The 24,868-nt window shown below is 39.2% G+C and overlaps 1 protein-coding gene across 1 annotated transcript in view; it reads left to right on the top strand.

Moving 5' to 3' along the window:
- The window catches only part of LOC150090948 (uncharacterized), a 385,861-nt gene extending 361,686 nt beyond the window's left edge, over nucleotides 1-24,175 (top strand). Inside the window, exons 20-21 of the mRNA XM_090378546.1 lie at nucleotides 22,308-22,396; nucleotides 24,081-24,175. Of these exons, the coding sequence (XP_090234672.1) occupies nucleotides 22,308-22,396; nucleotides 24,081-24,129 (138 nt within the window). The 3' untranslated portion in view covers nucleotides 24,130-24,175. The remainder of the gene's footprint in view (nucleotides 1-22,307; nucleotides 22,397-24,080) is intronic.
- The last annotated feature ends 693 nt before the right edge of the window (nucleotides 24,176-24,868 follow it).

The following is a 24,868-nucleotide window of genomic DNA, read 5'->3' as shown; positions in this document are numbered from 1 at the left end:
TTGCGGTACAAGTAAACACATGGGTTGTTTTAGGGTAGCTAAGAATAGGAACAGGTGCATATATACTTGCGTGTACACCAATGCTAGGAGTTTGGTAAATAAATTTGATGAATTTGAGGTATTGCTCAAAACATCAAAGGCAGATATTGTTGGGATATCAGAGACGTGTGTCACACAGATATAAGGAATGCAGAACTGAAATTTGGGGAGTACAATGTGTACAAAAAGGATTGTTTTCTACATCAGCATGTTCGGGAGGCAACTAGATGGAGTTATACTCTTGATCTGATTATCAGTAGTGATTCTTCATGTATTAAGAATCTACAGATAAAGGAACCAGTAAGTGGCAGTGATCACAGTGTGCTGAAGTGGGATTTACTCAAAGAGGTAACTACCATCAGAGGTAAAGGGAAGGGTTTTTGCTTTCGTAAAGGCGACTACGATGGTCTGAGACAGTTTAAATTCTATACCGTGGGACCAACTGATGATGTTACCAACAGCAAACTCAAAATGGGAAGCATTCAAAGAACTTATCTTGGAAGCTACTAGGCTTTACATACCAACTAAGAAATATTGTTCAAGGTTTAGGCCTAAATGGATGTCAGATGAACTAATGAGACATATGGCAGAGAAGAAAATTTCCTTGGGATACATATAAATTAATGGGTGACATGGAAGCCTATGATAGATATAAGCTGGTCTGTAACCAAGTCACTAAGGAGATTAGGCAGGCAAAGGCAGGTTATGAGAATTCCTTGGCAAAGGATGCAAAGAAAAACAGAAAAGAGTTCTGTACCTGTGTAAACTCTAGAAGGCAAGGGATGAATCAGATTGGTCCACTGGATATTGATGGTTCAACAGTTGAGGATTCTGCTCAGGTGGCTAAAAAACTAAATGAGTATTTTGCATCTACATTCACACATGAGGAGTTATTCAATAAGGGGAATGCCAGAGGTGAAGTAAAGTCTGGCTGTGAGCTAGATGATTTTGTAATAACTGAGAGGAAAGTGGAGGAGAAATTGTTGAGGATAAACATAAAAAAGGCACATGGGGTGGATGGGATCTATCCAGTTATTTTAGAGGCAGCAAAGGAAGTAAGCAAACCCTTAGCCATAATTATGAGAGCTTCTTTGGACTCAGGGAAGGTACCCATAGACTGGAGATGTGCAAATGTGACCCCAATTCACAAAGGAGGATCAAAGGCTGACACAAGTAATTATAGACCTGTGAGTTTAACTTCTGTTCCAGGAAAATTAATGGAGGCACCGGTTAAAGAAGCACTGCAGGATAATCTAGACAAGACTTCAGTTATAGCTCAGACACAGCATGGTTTTGTTAAGGGAAAGTCTTGCCTGACCAATTTGATTGGATACTAGGATGCTGTCACAAAAGAACTGGATGCAGGGAATAACTTTGATATTATATATTTGGATCTTAGAAAGGCTTTTGATACTGTTGCACATGGAAGACTGCTGCACAAATTGGAGCAGTGTGGCATTGGAGGCAAATTGCTGCTATGGATAAAGGGATGGTTGAGGGGTGAGAAGACAGAGAGTGGTAATCAATGGACACTGCTGTGGACTAATGTTATTAGTGGAGTCCCTCAGGGTTCAGTGTTGGGTCCATTGTTGTTTTCTGTATTTATAAATGATATTGATGATGGTATATCAAGCTTAACGTCCAAGTTTGCAGATGATACGAAGGTTGGCAGGGTTGTTAAGGACACTACTGACTATGCTGCTGCAAAAGGATCTGGAAAGGTTGAGTAGATTGGCTGAGAGGTAGCAAATGAAGTTTAACATTTACAAATGTAAAGTACTACATATGAGAAACAGCAACTCCAGAGCAACATATCAACTCTGTGGTACTACACTGACAGTGGTAGAGAATGAAAAGGACCTGGGGGTATTTGTGCAAGCAGATATGAAGTTCTCAGAGCAGTGCAGACTGGCTGCAAGAGTAGCTCATGGTGTCTTGTCAATGATATACAGGAATTTTTTTAGCAGGGATAAGTAGGTGATTATTCCCTTGTATAAGGCAATGGTTGAGCCACACCTTGAGTACTGTATACAGGTCTGGAGGCCTCATTTCAAGAAGGATGTAGAGCTGCTGGAACGAGTACAGAGAAGGGCAACAAGATTAGTGAATGGGACAAAGGGTTGCTCTTACGAAGAAAGGCTTAAATTTTGCAAATTACAGTCTGGAGACTAGGCACCGGTGAGGTGATCTGATAGAGGTGTATAAAACCTTGAATGGTTTGAGCATGCTCGATGCTGATGGGATTGTTCCTCTCGCTCAGAATAATCACCTGAGAGGGCATAAATTCAGATTGAGGAAAGACAGATGTAGGATAGATGTGCGGAAATTTGCCTTTAGCCAGCGGGTAGTTGGTTGGTGGAACAGACTTCCATCCCTTGTTGTGGAAGTTGATAGCCTAAATAAATTTAACAGAGGGGTGAGAACAAACAGAGGGGTGAAATGGAAGTGTTTTTTTTTTTTTTTTTGGCTGATGCTGCATAAGCTTGCTTTCTTGCATCATATGCCTCTACTAATGCTAATGCTAATATTATTATAATAAAAATTTTGAATTTCGGCACCCCCAGATATCGACGCTCATATGCCCTGCATACCAGGCTTATCGAAGATTTTTCTGCCAGCCCTATATTCAAAAGAAATGCATAAACTGTAATAATAATTTAGTAAAATCAATTAAAGTAGAAGAATATGTAATCAGTTATTTTTGATTACTTTCTTTTTTCCTTACCCTTCACAAGATGGATATAATTTCATTGATAGTTTTAACATAAATTGGAACACCTGTCATTCGTTCATTATAATACTGCATGATATCCAGTACCTGGATTGCTTCAGCCGAGGTTGAAATTTTTCCCTCTATTTCATCAATAACTTTATTCTTTGTAGTAAAGTGTGTTTAGGGGTCAATCGGCACCAGGGGGTTTCTCCCACCTCTGCGTAGTTTACATTGTGGGTGAACCGGTTGACTGGAAAAGCCAGAGATTTAAAAGTGTATGGACTTTGTATATGTGTGATGCCTTGTACCGTTGTTCACTAGTATATAGTTCACTCTGTATCAGGTCCTGTCATCTAATTTCCTGAGATTTCAGTGACTAGGACCTATAAAAAAAAAAAAAAAAAAAAATCGCATACGCATCGCAGGAAGCGCTAGGAGAAGTCAAAATGTTGGGCAAAATTAATTTCGATTGGTGATTTTAGATTGTGTGGGGCGTGTTCACGTTGCTGTCATATAGAGGGGGGTGAAGGCTGAAGACTGGGGGGAGATAGACAGAAATATGGAGCCGAAAGGGAAGGCAACTCCAGTTTACAGTGGGCCATACCCATGTCCCACCAGAGGGAAGAAATATGGTGGGAAGGGGACAGCAAACTGTCCCCTCCCCACCCTGCCAGGAAGAGGTGAGACAGTGAGCCAGACAAGGGAGCCGGCTCAGGTTGCCAATGTGGCTTGTGTGCATGGGTGGAAGCAAACCAGACCGCAGGGTCATGTCTGCACCATCCAGAAAAACTTGATGCTCAGCAGAGGTGATCCATTGTTGGTTTAGCTGAATAGGTTGTGCAAAATGTCATAGTTGGGAGTCATTCGTGGGACTGTTGTCCCATCCGGTAGTCAATGTTCTGGGAAGTGGAGTTTTGTCACTTCTCAGAAGAGTTCCAATTTTGTCCTGCATGAAGGATCAAGCAGTGAAACCTGACGTCTGGTTGGGGGTCTCTGAGAAACGTCTATTCAAAGTTTGCAAGGGCAGAGGAATGATCAATCGTCTGGCATACAGGTTCTGGGCAAACTTGGTGAATGCTATATATGAGGCTTCATCTTCCAGTAAGTAGTGTTCCTGGTTTTTGGGATTAAGGTGCACTTGGATGATTAATTCAAGTGCGCCTTAATCCCAAAACGAAGATCTTCATAAAGTTCGCGGTCATACGTCTGGTGGCCCCAGGTCTCCACAGAGCCACATGCACATATTGGGTTGTTTTCGAGTCCAGAAAGGTGTAATTTGTGGCGGATCGCTCCATGTCCTGTTAGGAGATACGTGCTGTACAATCCAGGGCAAAGCCATGCTGGATACTGTGGATTTGTTGTAAATCAGGGAGGAACCTCCGTGTGACTTCCCCTTTTGTGGATGTCGTCCAGTGCTGCTGCCATATTGATCGCAAATAGATCTGGAGTCTTTTCTTCTCCACTGTCCGATTTGCAGTTGGGTCTGTGGTGTGATCCTGGAAGGTAGTTGGATTTCCGCATCTAAGCTGCTGTAACATGTCTAGGCGAATCACTTAAAGATCAAGGGGGAGGGTCCCAGTGAGTACTTGCAGCGCATGAGTAAATACGGTGCTGCAAGCTCTGGTGAGAGTTAATAAAATCTGTCGGTGAATGATGTTGAGTAGCCGAAGATTTACCACCGTAGAGGCTTTATGGTGCCAGACATCAGAAGCATATGCAATTGCAGGGATGATGGCTGCTTTGTAAAGTATTGCTAGGATTATTCTTTTCAGCCCCCAGTCGCGATGAGTAATCCTGGCAAGCATGGCAGCGTAGTTTTTCATTTTCTTCTGGATGTATTTTAAGTGGGGTGTAAACCATAAATTTCGGTCCAGGATAACTCCTAGGTACTTGAGTTCTGTGGCCAACTTGATCGTTCTGTTGTAGATTTTTATCTGCAGTGGTCTGGTAGGAGTTAGATATCCCTGTAGTAGGATAGATTGGGTTTTGGTGGCAGAGATATTAAGGTGATGAGTTTCAGTCCACTCTCTTAGTGTAGAAAGTGCTGAGTTGGCAAGCGTTTCCAGTTGTGCTCTTGAATCAGCAGAGAGGATTAGGGAGAGGTCATCTGCGTATGCGAGCGATTGCACGCCCCCCAGTTCCAGGGAGAGGAACTCATCCAGCATGTAGTTCCATAGGAGGGGACCTAGTACAGAGCCCTGAAGGCAGCCCTGTGTACCTGGCATTCAACCTTGCAGTAGGGAGCCTGCACTAGGACCCGCCTATTGTTCAGGTAGCTCTGAATGCATCCATGTAGGTTTGTTGGCAGGTTGGCAGCTCTTAGTCTTGCGATGATGCTCTGCCACCAGAGGGCGTCGAACGCCCCTGCAAAGTCCACAGAGATTAGAAGAAGGTACTTTCGTTGGCAGTTTGACACGGCATTCATGATATATTCTAGTGCATCCAGAGTGGATTCCCCCATTTTGAAACAGAATTGTTTGTCTGTTGTTAAATTTGCTGCGGTGTAATGTACTTCAAGCCTCTGTCTTAGAAGTTGTTCCAGGACTTTGCTGAGTACAGACAGGAGGACTATAGGTCTCCGGTATATGTGGCTGCTTTGACGGGTTTTTTATGATTAATTTTATGCTGGCTACCTTCCAATCTGAGGGGAACCATCCCTGACAAAGACAGTGGTCATATAAGTCTAACAGCAAGTTCAGGGCATACTCGGCCACCTTTTTTACCAGTTCTGGTTCAAGCATGTCCAGTCCCGGGATTCTTTTGTTTTTTATTTTTTGTACTGCAGTTTGTAAATCTTGCAGAGTGAATGGTTGTTCCACTCTGGCCAATTGGTAGGTTTTGTTGGCGTGGCACAGCTGTTGCTGTTGAGGTGTGTTGTCCTCTTTGATGGGTTTGAAGGTGGCATTGAGAATGTTGTTGACGGTATCGTGCCAGTTGTTGGTCATGGTGCCTTGTGGGGGTGATGGTGGAGGGCGTGACCTCTCCCCTTTGTAACTTGTTTATGGTTATTCTATATATGATGCTCCATGGGTCTGTATTGCCAACTGTGGAAACCAGATGCTCCCAGGACAGTTTCTTCCACTGCCTGATAATCACAGTGTAGTTATTCCTGGCCTCCCTGTATTGTTGTCTGAGGGGTTCAACCTTAGGAGGAGTAGGTCAAGTTCCTGCGACCACCACAGCACAGCGCCTGGCCGGGGGCCCTTCTCCGGATCGACTGGTCCGCTGCTTGTAGGATGGCGTTAGTGACAGCACACTGGTGTTGATCGGGGGTTTGGTTGTGGAGGTTATTGGAAGACAGGTTCTCTGTGTTCCTAATTATGGCTTCTTTAAAGTTGTTCCAGTTGGCCTTGTCAACGGCATATCTGTTGAGTTTGTAGCTGTTTGTTGGAGCCCGGTGAAGCGATCTGTTTATCGTGAAGTTGATAGCCCTGTGGTCTGAGGAGGTCCAGTCTTCCTGCACATTCCAATCATTTAGGTGCCCAGCAAGGGATCTGGTAGCCATTGTTGCATCTAGAGTGGCCTCCCAGAGAGTGGAGCTAAATGTGGGAAGATTGTTTGGTCGATTTAGGACAACGAAGTTGCTGTTAGCCAGGAATTCTTCCACATATTGGCTATTCCTGGTTCCTCGATGTTCGGGAGTCTCACTATGCCACTGTGGCGAATGACAGTTTATGTTCGCAGATACGAGGATCCTGGAACTCACAAGTTATGTTTGTACTTGATTTAGGTATTGGATGGCTGGTTGGATGTGTGCTCCTGGACGGCAGTACAGTGAGATGATATATAGCTCTCCCAATGGAGTAACAATGTGAGTGCAGGCCGGCCACTCTGAGCACAGGTGTGTTATTCTTGTCACAGTAATGTCGGGATTCCTGACAGCCACCACAGCCCAGGGGGTGGCTCCCTCTACCTGAACAATTTTGTAGCTGAGTGGGTAACCCCGGACAGCACCTGCATAGGTGTAGGGCTCCTGCAGCAGGAGGATGTCCAGGTTCTCTTCTTCAGCTTTTTGTCTAATTTGACCAGTTACGGCAATAGCCCACTGCGCATTCAGTTGAAGAAATTTGATACAGTTATTATTGTACCTTTTAAGGAGAGTTCCCATAATTTATTCTTATTTGTTGTGCACTTTTTGCTTTTATGTATACCAGGCATTTGTTGTCTCGAACAGAGTGCATGTGGGGAAGCTTCTGCCACTTGCAGTTTGCGCAGGCTGGTTCTTTTCCTTTGTTCGGGCAGTTAGCATAGTTGTGCCCCTACTTGGCACAGTGTTCGCAGGTTGGTTCCTGTTGGGTGCATGTGGAGGTGGTGTGGCCGAATCGGCAACACCGAAAGCATTTTGGCACAGCAATGTGCTCCCTGAAGCAATGTGAACTCCAGTTTATGTATATGCTCTCTCTCTCTTGTTTTGTTATGAGTTTCCATGCATTGGGGGCCAATCCGACCACCCAGTTTGTCAAGTTGTCATTCCTACTCTTGGTTTGGTGCTTGGGTATTAGTAGTGTAGTATGGTCTCTATCGTAAGTCTTGCTGGAGGTTGCGTATATATATCTCCTCACATATGGCAGTAGGAGTCAGGTCTTTGTCGATATCAAATATGACAATGGAGGGGCCTTTTTCTCTGGGCAGCTCAGCAGAGAGTCCAAACATCGGAATCTTGGAGTTATTGATGATGAGATCTGCGTCACTTTTGTTTTTGGTCTCAATTATGACCCCTGTGTTTCGTATCTTCCTAATGGCTCTGATTTTAGCCATTTTAAACTCTTGAGTTAGGAAGTCAATGACCTTTTTTTTTTACCTCTTCACTAGTTTTAAGAGTGTCAGTAGATGTAGGTGTGAGAACCACGAAGTGTGGAGTAGGGAGCAGTGTCTTCCTGGGTGCTGGGAAGGGGCAGCAGTGCGTAGCACGCGCTTCTTGATTAGACCGGGGTTCGAGCCCGTCACCACCAAATACGGAGGATGCGGAAAGGTCAGGGATGACCACCGCATATCCCGGAGCAATATGGCCTTAGTTGCTAATGCTCCTAAAAAAAAAACCAAATAACAAATAAATAACAAATAACTTCCTGGGTGCCGAATTGGTCGTGGTGACAGTAGTGGTGGCAGGTTTTGGTATTGGTCCTCAACGCTTCAGAATATGTTGGGCGCGGTGGCATTTGTCTTGCCCCGCATTCCATGTAGGCATGTAGCCGTGTGATGGCTCTCTCATTTTCTACATCTGTCATGTAGAATTGTCTCCATCTTGTGAAAGATGGTGACAATCTGCAATCTCAGGCCAGATGATATCCTACTGGGATTCTCCTTAAAAATGGTTTCAAGGGCCATTTTCAGAAAGAGAGTTTTCTCATATACGGAGCCCTCTGGTATGGTATGGTCCATAGATGTTTCTTGTTGTTTTTCATAATTTTTTTCTTTTTGCGATGCAGTGGCGTCTGGCTGTTTCTTTATTTCAGCCCGAGATCGTGTTTCCCGTTCCGATGCGAGAACCACTCGCTTTCGGGTTTTCCATTTGGTTGAGGGGGTCCCAGGTTGGGTGTTCTCTAAATCCTCCAGTTGATCAATAATGACGGGGTCATCATTTTGTGTCTCAGTCAGGGGATCTTTGTGCTTGTCTAATTTCTTCTCCATATCTGTGGATTCCGGATTACTGAAAATGCTCGTTTAATCGTGTTCACAGTGTTGGCTTTGGATAGTTTGTTAAAAATGATGGCGATTGATGCCAACCACAAGTTCGTGGGTGTATTTGGAGGCACACAGTGGACTGTGAAAGTTTTGGGGGTATCTCCACAGCACTTTGAGAGGAGGGTGGGAAACGCCATATTCTTTGAAGTAGTGGCAGTGACTTCAGTTCTCAAGTAATTTAATTTTGACAGTTTGAGATAATGTGACTGATTCTTTGAAGTAAGTGTAAGGTATGTTAGTGTTTAATGGCTCCTGGGATTTCTCCCATCTCCACGAGTGTATATTGTATCGGGGCCAGAGATTTGAAGTATGTGGGGGTCATGTGCTGTATATTGTGTTGTCCCCGTTGTTCCTCCAGTCTATTAGCCGCCTAGCCCTAGTGGGACCCGATGTTACCACACTGTGACACGGGGAGGCTGACCGGGTGCACCACTGATGCTAGAGTACTCTGGCGGGTCCTGTCACCTACTTTCCTGGGATTTCAGTGGCTAATTCTTTGAAGTAGTGGCAGTGACTTCTCACATTATCTCATCAGTCACATTATCTCAAACTGTCAAAATTAAATTACTTGAGAATTATATTTACGTTCGCCGTCCATATCTAATCTCTGATTCGTGGTCATTTACATGCATGCACAAACAAATGTCTCTTTAAGATTCATGCTCACACATGGTCAGTTAATTTCCATTCCTATGATAACGACAAGCAGTTGAAAAGCTCTATCAGCTTCTAGAAGGAAAATCGTTCTTCAAAATTTCCACCAACCTTTTTAAAAATTTTTAATTGTGTGTTCCGTTGATTTTTTTTTAATTGTTATATTCGTTTTAATTTCTGGAAAGTAGCATGTGGAATCGTTCTATGTATCATATTGCGGTAAATTTCTCTTCTTCTTCTACAAATATTGAAATCAATGTAAAACGTACTGAGTATCATAGCACTTGTTTACACTATCAAATTAACTATTTTAAACTCTTGTTGATTGTTTAATTCACTTCCTTCCTCTCCAGGCATAACCTATTGATACACACAATTACTGGAGATTTTTTGAACATTTTGGTGCAAAAATACATCAGAATTAACACTAACGCTAATTTGGCCCAAATTTACCATATTTCTCTCCAAAAATATTGCTTTCAAAACAAAGTTGTTCCGAAGTTTCCCAGGGTCAATTTAAATCATAAAATTTCGGGCATAAAACAACTAGCACTTGCCACGTTGCATAATATAGTTAAACTTGCCTTAAAATCTCTGTATTCTAATAAACAAAAATACCTTTCCCTGGTTAGGTAACTTTCAACAAATTAAAAAAATATCCACATCCAAACAATTGGTCTGTATTGATGACCTCCATAGATTTTTGATATGAAGCACAAGTCACAGAAATTAAAAACAGACATTAATAAATTGAATACAATTATCGCAGATATCAGGACAGGTACATAAGAGTTCAAACGCATTCTTGCGAGCTTTTGACCAAGTGCATATGGGCTTGTTGATGACCCCCCGACACACATATACAACCTGCTAACACACAATCAGAATGCTTCAGCTAGTTCTCAAACACTCCCTCGCCCAATGTGCAATGTTCCTACATATCAACAGGTTGCAAATTTTTCCTCGTGTACGCTATCGCAGGACCAGATTTCACTTTTATCCAAAGGATTAAATCATAATTTACCACCTCGCAAGTCACCGAAAAAAACAGTTTGCAATAGATATTGAATTTGGACTTCGTAATGTCCCACAAAAAGATTTATTTATTCAACAAGTTAACGAAGTGGTGAATAACATAAAAGAAACGCAACTTCCTAAGTTGAATTGATGTGAAAATCTACTATATGTGAACTTCGAGAAAATAAAGACATTATCATTCAGTGAGCAGATAAAGGAGATACAGTTGTAATACTCAATAAAACTGATTATATAAATAAGTTAGATTCAATTATATCAGATACCTCCATTTATCTTGAATTGACCCAGCACTTTTTACCAATTTTAGTCAACCAATACAATAAAACGTTAACCACATATCAAAAAAAATGACTATATTATTATCTCTCAGTTAAAGGAATTGAAGGCCAGAACATACCATTCCTGTACTTTTCGTTTAGGTAAAACTGCATAAAACTGGATTTCCTATTCAGCCCATTGTTTCTTACAGAAACTCAGCATTTTCATCCTTAGCCACACATGTATATAGTATTATAAAACCCTTTAGATAGGCGATACTATTTGGATAAAAAGCTATAATACATTGTTTAATACCTTCAGGGCTGTAAGCTCGGCGATAATGATAATTTATTCTCACTGGATGTTACTTCGTTATGTACAATTGTAAATGTTGAATACAGATTAGATATTCTTTAGGATATGTTAAATGATAACTCTATACCAATTAATTAGGGACTCAAGACTCGTGCAAACTACTCTGGTTTTATTAGGAGACTCCATTGTCAGGAAAACAGGAAATATTTTTCGTAATAAGAATAGGTGTACTAGAACCAAGGTATGTCTGCCGGGAGCAACTATTAATGATGTCACCAACAGACTGTCAGATTATAAGGGAGATAGAGAATACTATTATTCATGTGGGGGCTAATGACATTAAGCATACATGATCTGACAATTTGTAAGGCAAATATAGTACCATGCTGAATAAATTCCACGAGTTAGGTCACAGTGTCTATGTGTCTGCAATTCTGCCGAGACACATTAGGAGGGATTATATGCTGAAAGCATTGTGAATTAACTCAAAACTTGATGGGATTTGCAAGGCTTTTGGGAGAAATTTTTGTCAGCTTGGCCTGCACTTGTAGGTAGAAGGAATCTGTTTTATAGAGACAGAATACATTTAAACAAATGTGGTGCAAGAGTTTTTGACAGTATTATTGAGAATACCTTAAAGGTTCAGGGAAACTGTTGGTTTTTGGGGACAGTGGCAATATAGATACACATTTATCTGATAATATTGGTCAAGGTAACACTTGCACATACCTCAAGGGTTCTTGTTTGTTACTGCAACAGAACATATTAGCAAGATGTTCTGAGGGTAGAAACGTTTCAAATGAGCGTGCAGCTAATGCCAGGGAAGCAAGCTCAAATAACTTTAAGGGGTGTGTCAGGGTAGTTAACTGTACGAGAACACTAAGTCTTAATTGTTTATACAGTAATGTCAGAAGTGTTGTCAATAAAATGAGTGATATCGAACTGCTTGTTAGGACAAGTAATGCTGACATAATAGGGCTTACGGAAACATGGTGCCACCAGGAGATAGGGATGATGAGTTTCTGTACGGTATGTATAATATATTTAGAAAGGATAGAGGAGATAGAAGGGGTGGTGGGGTCGTGCTTCTTATCAAAACCTGCCTGAGCGCGACAAAAGCTTTCCCAGATTCAAACATTTCGCATGCTGGTATAGAATCTGTATGGTGTGAAATAGTTGGAAGCAAAGGTATAATGAGAGTGGAAATAATCTACAGGCCAGCTTATTGTGAAGATTATGATGAGAGTCTCTACATGCAAATGGAATGGCAAGTAAGCGTGAATGTCTTATTATGGGTGATTTTAATTTACCTCTAATTGATTGGAACAAATGGGAAGGAAACTCCACGTGGGGGACTGAATTTTTAAATTAACTAGATGATTGTTATTTGTATCAGCATGCCAGGGAAAGTACTAGGGAAAAGAATAATCTAGAACTTATCATCACCCATGAACCAGATGACATAATAGGGCTTGACAGTACAGGAACCAGTAGCAGGAAGTGATCACGTTCTATGGGGGATGATGAAGAGAGAGGTAGCAGTAGTTAAAGGCAAAGGAATGGGTTATAATTTCAGAAAATGAAATTACGACAGCTTAAGATGCTACATGGCCCCTGTTAACTGAGTAGATATCTCACAGAGAATGAATTCAATTGAATTTTGGTATACCTTTAAAACATTAATCACAGATGCCTTTAATGCCTACATACCATTAAAAAAATACTTCATGAGGAGGATTCCAAGTTGGATGAATAATGAAGTTGCCAGATTACTTGAGCAGAAAAAGGCAGCATGGAAAAGTCAGAGCAATAAAAAGTACTGAAGCTTATAACAGCTACAAATTGATCTGTAATAGTGTCACAGAAAAGGTTAGACTGGCAAAGAGAGCTAAGTAGGGGGATAAGGAATTCTTCACATATACAGGGTGTCCAGGAGGAAAGGTCACTATTCTAGGAGGTGAAAGGATAGATCATTTTAAGCAAAAAAGTTCATATAAACATGTGCCCTAACCCGAATGGTTTCTGAGATAGAGGCATTTGAATTTTTCAAATGACAAATTTGAAACAGTTTATAATAAATTTTCAAAAATGCCACCATCAACTTCAGTGCACTTTTCTACTCTCATGACAACATGGCGTGTTGCTTGTCTATGTTCACGTTCCTTTGTATGGGCAACAACATCCATTATGCGAGCTAGCAGATCATCTCTTGCATCCACCTTTCTTCTGTACACTTCACTCTTCATCCAACCTCATAAACAAAAATCTAATGGGTTATGTCTGGAGATCTTGGTGGCCAGTTAATGGCACTATCACAACCAATCCACCAATAAGGGAAAATTCAGTCCAGATGTTGCTTCACACGTCTGGTAGAATGGGAGGGGCCCCTGTCATGCTGATGTACATAGCACGCCATGTGGCCAAAGGAACGTCCTTTAGTTGTTCACCTAATGTATTTTGCAAAAATTGAAGGTAATTGTGTCCTGTCATTCGATGTTCTAAAATAACGGGACCTATCAACAGGTTATCGATCATACCGCACTACACATTGATTGAGAAACAAACTTCGAAATTTGTTTCCACTGTACCATGTGGATTCTCGTACGACCATCGATGAGGGTTCCGTGTGTTGTTGATTCCATTCCAGGTAAACGTGGCTTCATCAGTAAATAGTATTGATGGAAGCACTTCACGATTGGCATTTAACCAATGACAAAATTCAAGATGCCTGGCATTGTATCCTATGTGAAGATTTTGCATTTTGCACACGCTGTGGGTGAAATGGGTACAAGCTTTCTTCATGTAGTGTTCGTGAAACACTGAGATGTGCAGAACGTCTTCGCATGCTAACTGTAGGACTACGCTGAACCAAATTCAGAATGTGTTCCCGTTCCTGCACATTTTGTTGATGTCCTTGTTCAGATGAAACATGGGCACTGGGAAGCATACCACTTTCACGCAATGTGTCGAAAACTGGAAAACACTCTACGATCCGGAATTCAGGAGGAAAGTGCCGACGGTATTCTTCAACAGCAGCAAGGGCACTACCATCGCAGAAGCCGTAAACATACAGCATATCTGCATATTCGGCATTAGTAAAAATGTGCAGCATTTTTAGCAAAGACTTCTAAAATAGAACCTGACGCTACTCACTGATTCACTCGCAGTCTCATTCATTCCTGATTCAGTCACAACAGTGAACTGACAATCAAATGGTGCAGTCTGATGAGAGGGAAGGAAAATATTGCGCTCGAATTTCAAAACAAATGTACATTAAAGTAGCTCTATCTCGGAAACCATTCAGGATAGGGCACATGTTTATATGAACCTTTTGGCTAAAATGACCTATCCTTTCACCTCCTGGAATATTGACCTTTCCTCCTGGGACACCCTGTATAAATGCAAAGAAGAGAAGGACAAACCAGATCGGACCCTTATGTAATGGACGTGGGATAGTATTAAATACCCTAGCTGAAGTTGCAGATGAACTCAACAGTTATTTTGCATTGATATTTACAGAAGAAAAACCCTTTGCATCAATGAGGTATAATGGGAATGAAGTTGAAAAAAATGTAATTAATGATGTTGAAATTTCACATGTTTATTTAATGAAAAAACTTTCGAGCCTACAGGCCAGTAAGGCTCCTAGGATTGATGGCATATACCCTATAATCTTAAGGGAGGCAGCAAGTGCATTGAACCATTGAGGCTAATAATAAAAGCATCACGGGACTCGGGAGTGATTCCGTTGGATTGGAAAAGTGCCAGTGTATCCTTAGTACATAAGGGCGGTTCTAAGAGTGAAGTGGGAAATTACTGGCCAGTTAGTCTAACTTCAGTAGTAGGGAAAATCATGGAGGCAAAGATCAAGAGTGGAATTCAGGATCATTTAGATAGAAATGGAATTCTGAATGATACTCAGCATGGTTTTGTAAAGGGAAAATCATGTTTAAATAATCTGGTTAGCTATTTTGACAGGTTCACTCAAGAGCTGGACTTAGGATTAATTTCAACATTGTTTATTTAGATTTCAGCAAAGCATTCGACTCGGTTCCACATGAGCGGTTATTTTTTAAGCTGGAACAGGTTGAAATCACAGGGAAAATCCTTAGTGGATAGCTGGATGGCTTCAGGGCAGGAGACAGAGGGTTGTGATAAATAGTTATTCCTCAGATTGGGTTGAGATAAGAAGTGGGGTTCTCCAAGGATCAGTATTAGGACCACTGTTGTTTTTGATTTTCATAAATGACATTGATGAAGGGATAGAGGGCACGATGTCTAAATTTGCAGATGATGTAAAGATTGGTCAAGTAGTTAATGATCACCACCAAGCAGAGCTTCTTCAGAGTGACCTAAATAGACTTTGGGGATGGTCATAGAAATGGCAGCTATGCTTTAATACAGCAACGTGTAAAGTATTGCACCTGGGGAACAGTAACCCCAAAATAACTTATACACTTGGCAGAGTTGAACTAAAGGCAGTAGTGGCGGAAGGGACTTGGGTGTTACGATACGCTCAAACATGAAGTTCTCTGAGCATTGTAGACTGGTTGCAAGAAATGCCCATGGTGTCCTATCAATTTATCAAACAATTGCTAGTAGAGATAAGGACATCATAATCCCATTATATAAGGCTATTTTGTTAGATCACACTTGGAATACTGTGTTCAAGTATGGAGACCACACCTAAAGAAAGACATTGTGCTTGTTGAATGGGTTCAAAGATGGGTAACTTGCCTGGTGAGATCAGCAAAAGGGTGCCGTGTGAGGAAAGACTTAGACTACGTGGGTTGCAGAGCTTGGAAACTAGGCACCTTAGAGGAGACTTGATTGAGGTGTTTAAAGCTCTGAGAGGCATAAGCAAAATGAATATAAGAACAAAATTTTCATGGTTATAAATTATTCTAGAACAAGGGGCCATAATTTCAAGTTAGGGGGGGAGATGTTTAGACTGGATTGCAGGAAGTTTTATTTTAGCCAGCGAATTATAAATCACTGGAATAATTTACCTACATGGGTGGTAGAGGATGACAGTGTGGGGAAATTTAGAGGTCAGCTGGATAATTACCTACAGAAGGAGGGAAATTCTTACGTTGTCCATCTCCTTTTCTCTTATTGGTTATTATTTTCTTCTTACTATTATTAATTTATTTTATTTTTTTGACTGGGGTAGCATAAGCCATAGGCTTCCTTCCACAAGGTGGCCATTGCTAATACTAATACTATTATACAAAGCTTCCTATTAAAGAAATTTTTCAATTAATTAAACTCTTAATTGAAGCCAACTATATCACCTTTCGAGACAAAGTATACAAACAAGTTTTTGGTTTGCCAATGGGATTGAGACTAACCAGCTTAATATCGGAGATCTACCTCTCAACGATTAAGTATTATACATTTGACGCCTTTTTTTTTTTTTAACCCTGTATCACATACTATGGGAAGTATTTAGACAATGTTCTTGTTATTACTGATAGTAGCACTATTCAAGACATTTTACATTTGTTTAATAATACTCATCCTAGACTCAATGTTATTAACCTGGAAAGGGAAAATACAGATACTAAGTTAATAAATTTTCTAAATTTCACGCTTACTCCGGGATGCAAATAAAATCCAACTTAACATCTATCTTAAACCAACACCGGTATGCTTCTGCATTATAACAGCTATCACTGATTCACCTACAAAAGGTCTATTATCTTTAATGGATTTCTCAATGCCTATAAATATTCAATGACAGAATGTGCTTTAGACTCAGAAATACAGATATTAACCAGCAGATCCTTAAACAGGGGTTACCCCTTGCTACAATAAACCGAATTAAAATATAAGCTAAGAATTGGGTACAAAAAAACTACACCAACTGACAATAGCATCACAAAAAATACTTTATTTCTCTCCCGCCAACCGGGCTGGCCCGGTTGGCGGGAGAGAAATTAAATTAAATTGCCCAAAACGAGATACATCCCGCACCCACCGAAGGCAGTGCTAAATCGGTGGGTGCCAGCAGATTGAAGCAATTGAAGAGGACTGGTAATTTGTATCTGCTATTCATTAAGGGTTGACTTGTTTTTTTTAATTTGACTACCGGTAATTTGACTACTCGCTATTGGGAAAAAAATAGTGTTTGTACCACCAAAGCGTATTTTTGTAATAAGGTCATTCAATCCTCCACCCCCCCTTCCTGCCAGGGCACCTATCACTTTGCAGACCTCAGTATACTGAGGTCTGCAAAAGAAAAGCATGTACGTGTGTATACATGTTTCTCATTCTCTGATTATGGGACATGCATCCCATAATCAGAGAATCGCTATACAGGTAGTTCTCAACTTTATGAGTTAATCTGTTCTTAGCACGCACTCGTAGAGCTGGAATTTATTTCACATAGGGATAAGATTAAAAATAGGGGTTACGTTCTCAACAATGAAATTAATTAGCTAATTGGAAATTAGTTAGCTACTAGGTGGTAGATGACTCATCAACTGGTGCAATACCACCACTTTGCTTATTGGAGCTTGAAGTGGTGGAACCCATGTTTAGTATCCAGAGCTAAGTTCCAGTCAACCCTTCCCCATTTCTTCCACCATGCAGTATTACTGATGACTTTTGAGGTTATGATGAACATCATGGCGAGATCCGATCTTCCTTACATTTCGAGGGTACATCTCTAAAACGGTGTTTGCAGGCCGGCCACTAGTTAGTACACCGGACCGTACCTATTGATAACTCTTTAGGAGGCTTCCGGATCAGCTAGTGTATAATCTTGCTAGCTCTACTCTGCCAGATAGTGACTGGAGGACTCCGAGTAATGTGTATGCGGGGGGGGCATTGTCAAGGCCACGTTATGTCAAGGATCTGGGTATATTCTTACCATATCCAAAAATTTCATTACTTCAAACAGCAAGTCCTCCCCCCCACACTTTTTTTTATTATTGAATACACCATGAATTGTCAAACTAATAGAGTAAGCTTATCTGCAAAAAGATCTTAACTTCCCAAACACTTCCTAGTTCATTTCACAAATATACATGGTCTGAATTCTAATCTCAATGATGTCCATTTCCACTTGCAGTCTGCCAAACCCCATGTACTTTTTCTGACAGAATCTCAGTTATCAGTTGATTCAACTACTGCTCATCTCAGATGCCCAAATTATTCGCTGTATGATTCCTTTCGCCTCAAAGGTGGTACTTGTGCATATGTCCGTTCTGATATTCCCTGTCAGAGACGACTTAGCAATTTGGAATCTCCTCTCTTTGATCTTCTCTGGTTTAAAATCTCTCTACCTCATTATGTAAAATTCATCTGTTGTCTCTACCGTTCTCCCAACTCCACTAATCACTTGAATTCCTCTCTTTGCAACTTGACTTTCTCCAGTCCAACTTTCCTACCAGTGAGGTAATTTTCCTTGGTGACTTTAATGTTCACAACTCCAGCTGGCTTCCATTTTCTAGTTACACCAACCCTGCTGGTCGAGATGCTGAGGCTTTTGCAATTACTAATGACCTTGCACAGATTGTCCATTTAGCTACAAGAATACCGGACAATCCTAACCATACAGCCAACACGTTTGATCTTTTTCTCACAAACAACCCTTCTAAATACACGGTCGAGGTGAGTGGTCCTTTAGGCACCTCAGATCACAACTTGGTGATTGTTTTCTCCAATGGAGCCTTTATCTCATAGCTATTCCCAACCTTTTATTGTTTGGCATTACAAGAATGCAAAATGGGATGACCTGTGAGATTTCTTTTCTTCTTTCCCTTGGTTGGATTACTATTTCAATTCTGATGTCAACATTTGCTCAAATCGTGTCAGTGAAATTATTCTTGTAGGAATGGAATTCTTTATTCCACACTCTACTTTAAAATCTCGTCCTTTATCTAAACCTTGGTTTTCCAATAAATGTGCTAAGGCTGTTCAAGAGAAGAATGTTGCATATCGTAATTGGCTTGTTTCTAATTCTTAGTTTCATTTTCTGCCTACACCAAAGCTAGCAACAATTGTAAAGCAGTTATTAATCAGTCCAAACTAGAGTTTGAACAGGCTAAGAGTAGAAAACTTGCTTCTTGCCCTAATGGTAGCCGAGAATTCTGGTCTCTTGCCAAAGCTATTGGCCGCAACTTTTGCCCATCTCTGCTCCCACCTCTGTCCAAACCAGATGGTTCTGTTGTCATTTCAGCCAAGGATAAAGCTGACCTGCTAGCATCCCATTTTTCTTCCAGCTCATGTATTAATGATCTTGGTAAAACACCTCCCACCATTCCCAACACACTCCATTCAATGCCTCCTGTGGTCTTCCGTCAAAAGGATATCAGAAGGATTTTGATGAATCTCAATGCTAAGAAAGCTCCAGGTCCTGATGGTATTTCTCCACTTGTTCTCAAAACCTGTGCTCCTGAACTTACTCCTATTCTTTGCCGCCTTTTTTTCACTTTCTTATTCTAAAGGTGTTTTTCCTTCTGCTTGGAAATTTGCTCATATCCAGCCAGTTCCTAAAAAGGGTGACAAATCCCTCCCATCCAATTATCGTCCCATTGCAATTACTTCTACTCTTTCTACAGTAATGGAGAAATCGATTAACCGCCAACTCTTAAACTACCTAGAAACCTTCCGTCTGATCAACGATCGCCAGTATGGATTTCATCAGTGTCGATCCACTGGTGATATTCTGGCTTATGTTGCCCATTTATGGACTAATTCAATGGAAAGGTTCGGTGAAACACAAGTAGTTGCTCTTGACATCTCAAAGGCTTTTGATCGTGTTTGGCATAAAGGTCTTCTAAACAAGCTTCCATCTTATGGTTTGCCAACTGTTTTTAGTAATTGGTTATCCAGTTTTCTCTCTGATCGCTCACTGAGGGTGATGGTAGATGGCTCTCTGTCTTCTAACTTCTCCACTAATGCTGGTGTCCCTCAAGGTTCAGTTCTTTCCCCAACTGTTTTCCTCTTGTATATTAATGACCTTCTTCCATTGACTGGAAATCCTAGTTTTGTCGGTGATAGCACATTGCATTCCACTTTCCATATTGAGAAATCTTGCCCTGCTCAATCAGCTTCAACTTCTCAAATATATGCTACCAATTCCTTAAATGCCGATCTCTAGGTAAATTCTCCAGTGGAGCAAAGACAACTTAGTTGATTTCAATCCTTCTAAAATTCAGTCTTGTCTTATATCTCGCATAAAGGATTCTTCTGCTCCTATGCTTATCTTTGGTGACACTCCGATTTCTAGGCAAAATGATATATCTCTTTCGGGGTTTACCCTGACTTCTAATCTCTCTCTCTTGGCACAATCACATTACAAATATTGCTTCCTCTGCATCTGAAAAACTTGGTTTTCTCTTTCGCTCTCAGCGTTACTTTTCTTCCAAACAGCTGTTCACTCTATATAAATCGCAAAACCGCCATACCTTGTAATTTTCTTCCCACATCTGGGGTGGTGCCCCAGAACCTCTTTCAGGCTTCTAGATTCTATTCAGAAGGGGCAGTTAGGTTAATTAATGACTTCTCTCTAGCAGTCTTTTCACTTGCTGTCTCATAGACGTACTGTTTCTGCTGCATGCCTTTTCTACAGATACTTCCATGGGCACTGTTCTTCTGAATTGGCTTCTATAATTCCCGCTCTTTCTTTCAAAATAGTCGAAACACATGCTGCCACCAGCCAAGATCCATTTACTGTCCAACTTCAAACTCACAGAACCAACTTTTCGTCTTCCTCATTTATTCATTCAACTGTCATTTTCTGGAACAACCTTCCTTCATACGTATTTCCTGAAAATTGCAGTCTACAGAAGTTTCAAGTCTAGTGTCAATAAATATCTTCTTTCATCTTTTGAACCTCCAACCCAAGCACAGTACTAAGTACTATAGGTTCTAATACCTCTCATGTTTGAGGTTTTCATAAAAAAAAAAAAAAAATTTGTTTATGTTTAAACAATGATTGATTTGTCAAAAGAAATGAAAACGTAGCCTGTAAAATCAAGCAAATTATAATAATAGAGAAATCATTTACGACTTACAAATGTTAAAGAATGTTTATTCTTCATCATCATCGACTAAATGCACACTCGTTGATCACTCATTATTCGCTCGCACTCATTGGTTTGTTGCACAAGGAGTCTTCTTCAGAAATGTTTCAAGAGGCGTTTGTTTCCAATATAATCTTCTCTTATAATTATAAATTTCATGATTGCATGGATAAGCATTTTTTAATGGCATAGCAGATTGCGACTAACACAGTTCGCATGGAGTAACAAGTTTACAAAGCTTTAAAAAAAAGGAATGAAGAGAAGATCCTGAAATTTTATTTATGTTTTTTATACACTTGAAGATAAGGGGGGAACACATTAAAGGGGGAACACATTTCACCATTATAACATAAAAACCCACACAATTCCAGCTGTCAGTATTTTCACAAACGCAAGAAGGTCGAGCTTACTACCCATTTATAATTGCTTGCAGTAACAAAAAAGCCCAATAAACCGGAAAGTGCAAATTGTTTTTATTGTTTTATGGTCATGATCTCCAGAAATGTGCTTTAGAAAAATATCACAAAGGGGTTTAAAATTGATTCTTATAATGGAACATATGATAACGATGAAAGTTTAGTGCATTTTTAATGATTTGAATTGGTAACTAATACAATTTACAAACCACACTCACGACCTTTTATATGTCCTTAAGGTCATGCTCGTCACCTTAAAAATGACATCTTAGAGAAATAAATAGCATACTTATACAGCGAAAATTTTAACTTCCAAGATCTTGAAACGAATTACCAAAAAACAATGTGTTATTGGGTTCATATTACAATATTTTAACGATATGATGGTGTCTCTGGAACTGATTAATATTTTAAAGCTGAGTATACTGCATTGTATAGCCACGCGCATGATTTGAAATGCGGTATTTATGAATGTTTAACATTCATTTTTTTGCAATTAATGTTCATATTTTCGATTTTGTTGATACCTTGATTCTTGGGAAAAAAACTCGTAAAGAGAACTGCCTGTACTAAATAACTTTGTATATGGCTGAATTCTTTAGTTTAAAATTGTTCTACATCTGTTTTTCCCCACATAAAATCTGATTTATTAATTATATTTTCTGGGAAACCCTTGAGGTACATGTTGCATATTTAAATCCATATAATACCACAAAATAATACATAGCCCATTATTAACTGAGCATTGTGTGTAAATACTGTAACAATGAAGTTGTTACAGTATTCACACTCTTGCTGTATGGCTATTATGAAGCATAAACAGAAAGTACTGTGAATGAGGATTAACTCTTCCTACATGAACAGTATAATTGAATTAAGTAATAATTAATATGAGTAATTTATTCAAAAAATATAAGGTTAGTTAACTGAAAACTAGAATAAATTTTCAGTCATTCATTTAAGTATTGTACATGACTTCTGACAGAACAATTTTAAAATTATTAATGACCTGTGCAAATTTATTCTGTCACACATTAGTTTAGTTATGGCAGCCCTTTGCAAAATTATTGCTAAGATAAGAGACTATATGTTTTATTATATCTTTACAACAATTGTCATTTATTTTTAGACTCAGGTAAAAAATTCTGATTTCAGAAAATACAGATTCAAAACAAAGATCGGAAAGCTATTATAAAATTTCAAGATGCCCTTCACGCTGTACGCTTTCAAAAGAAGTATCAACGGTAAGTAATGTTCTCCATAATTATTGTATATCACATCTATAATTTAGGTATTTCCCCAACAGAAAGCTGCATTATTATATAGTACGCCATTTATAGCAATGGCATTGAACGAGCTCTTGTTAGGTGAGAATCTTAATAATTCTAAACTTTAAAAATAATAATTTTGGATTGCCATTATAATGAAGTTTTGAATTACCATCATAAAGAAATCATAGATGAAGATTAATCGGTTTTATTTGATGAAAAAGTCTTTTATGTGGGATGTAATGTATGAGCATTCACTGCTACATATATAGTCAAGAAGAAATTGTACTGAAGGTAATTCTTTGTGCAAAGGCTATCCAACCACAGTGTGCCTTAGTCTCTCATCAACTGGTTTTAAGATGAAAATTATACACATAAATTATATATACAGCATAGTTATAATCATAATGAAATCATAGATGAAGAGTGGTTGGGTAGACAAAAATTATATTATATTTAGAATATTATATTATCACCAGAATATAATTTATGATAATGGTAACAGATAATAGTGATTTCTCATATGCTTTCGTTGTGGTGTTTCTTGGTAATAACGTGGTTGGCACATTATAACCTAGGTTGCTGTTACGCCAGTAAACCCAAAATCAAATCAAATCTTGATAATACCTACCCCCATTCCTTCCTCTCCATATGTGAAATTTCAAATTATTTAATGAATATTCAACTTTTTTGTTGAAAGGTACTGAAGGACTTAGCAAAACTGGCTATTCCATTTTTTCAAGCTGGTTTCTTATTTGAAGGTTCCTTTGCACATTGATTGTTTTGGACAAAATGCCACTTATACCAGTTCATATGGTATAAGTGGCATTTTGTGTCATGTGTTTTTCAAGTTCCACACGATTGCCAAACATGATAATGATTGTATTCTCACCACATGCTAGATTATAAACAGAATGCCCCCCTGCCCATTTTTTCTTTGGCCTGATGACGTAGCCAAGTGGTTAGCATTGGAGTGCATTAGCACAAGAATTTGAATTAACTGTGGTTTAAGCCCACACAACTGTTAAATACAGTAATGATGTATTGTCATTAAAATAATTAGTCGTAAATTCCTCTGTGGACCATTTTGGAATATATTCAAACACTTCTTTAGGCCTGACATGGCCAAGTTATCAACTCAAGATTGCACTAGCACATGTGTTTTATTGGACCATAATTCAAGCCCATATGATTGCAACTTCACTCCCTCCACCTGAGAGCAGATAAATATGGTCTCATTTGAAAATTGAGAGGGGGGCCTTTAAGAATTACTCCATCTCCAATGAGATTCAAGTCCAGATCTCTCCATACAAGCAATGAGTGACCCCCCCCCAACCCACTATACTTGAGAAATAGTCATAGAGGACTATTTTTCAAGGAAAATGGCTTTATAATCATGAAGTGCAACTAGAGCTTTGTGTAAAAATTGTGGAATATAATATATCTAAAAATTTGGTGTCGTGAAAAAAAAAAGTTCTGGCCTAAATTTCCTTCTCTTTCCATTAATTCCAATATAACTGTGATTAATAAATTTGCACTTTTGTACATTGATGTCACTTTGTGTATGCAGATTACTGATATATTACATTATTTTTGCCAGCTAAAAATTAAATAAATTATTGGTGATTTATTATTTACTTATATTTTTATTTATTTGCAGATATATGTTGGATTTGGCAATGATACAAGTATCTTTATTTTCATCTTAGATCGAAGTAATTAATTCGTTAATGTAAGTCACTGTAGTCTAAAGTGTATTATTGTATTATCTCCCTGAAGCAAAAGGTATGTTTTTAGTCCTTCCTTTTGTAAATAACACCATTCAGCTTCGGTGTTAGCAGAGTATGTAAAAGACTGACAAACGGCTTTGAAGCTTTTATCAGCTTTAATTCACAGTTTCCATATTCTGGATATGTGTGGCAAATTTATATAGTGAATTTTATAAGTGTACTGTAAATCAGTGATTGGACCTTCAGCTCCTGAACTTTGAACTACTGTGATGGAAGACCAGAAATGCTTTCTTTCCCTGCTATTAGAGAACATTAATAACAAATATCAGTAGTATCATCATACAACGCTTATATGTAAAATGTTTTTAAGCACTTTTAAAGAAGCAAGCTGTAATATATAATATACTTAAAAATATGCAGCTCCATGATATTGCAGTTCCTTGTCAAAAGTGCTGTGCTGAACAGGGGTTTTTTTTTTTTTTTTTTTTGTTAATTTATAGTTTCAGGGTTCATTAAAATTTAAATAGCTTTGCTTTAAAATTAAGATTTCTTTCATGTGACAGAAGTTAAGAAAACTATAGTAAATGCACAAATAGATTATATATATAGCATAAATCAGTTTTTATGCTTGGTTTGAATTTCAAGGGTTTTTTTTTTTTTTTTTTTTTTTTTGAATTTTTGAAAGTGAACTGTACATCTTTACTTAAATGTGCATTGC

Source organism: Mastigoproctus giganteus, chromosome 1 (assembly GCF_048544385.1).
Source record: "Mastigoproctus giganteus isolate SK-2022 chromosome 1, ASM4854438v1, whole genome shotgun sequence".
In the NCBI taxonomy this organism is placed as follows: domain Eukaryota; kingdom Metazoa; phylum Arthropoda; class Arachnida; order Uropygi; family Thelyphonidae; genus Mastigoproctus; species Mastigoproctus giganteus.
This window is presented reverse-complemented; position numbering and strand designations above follow the sequence as displayed.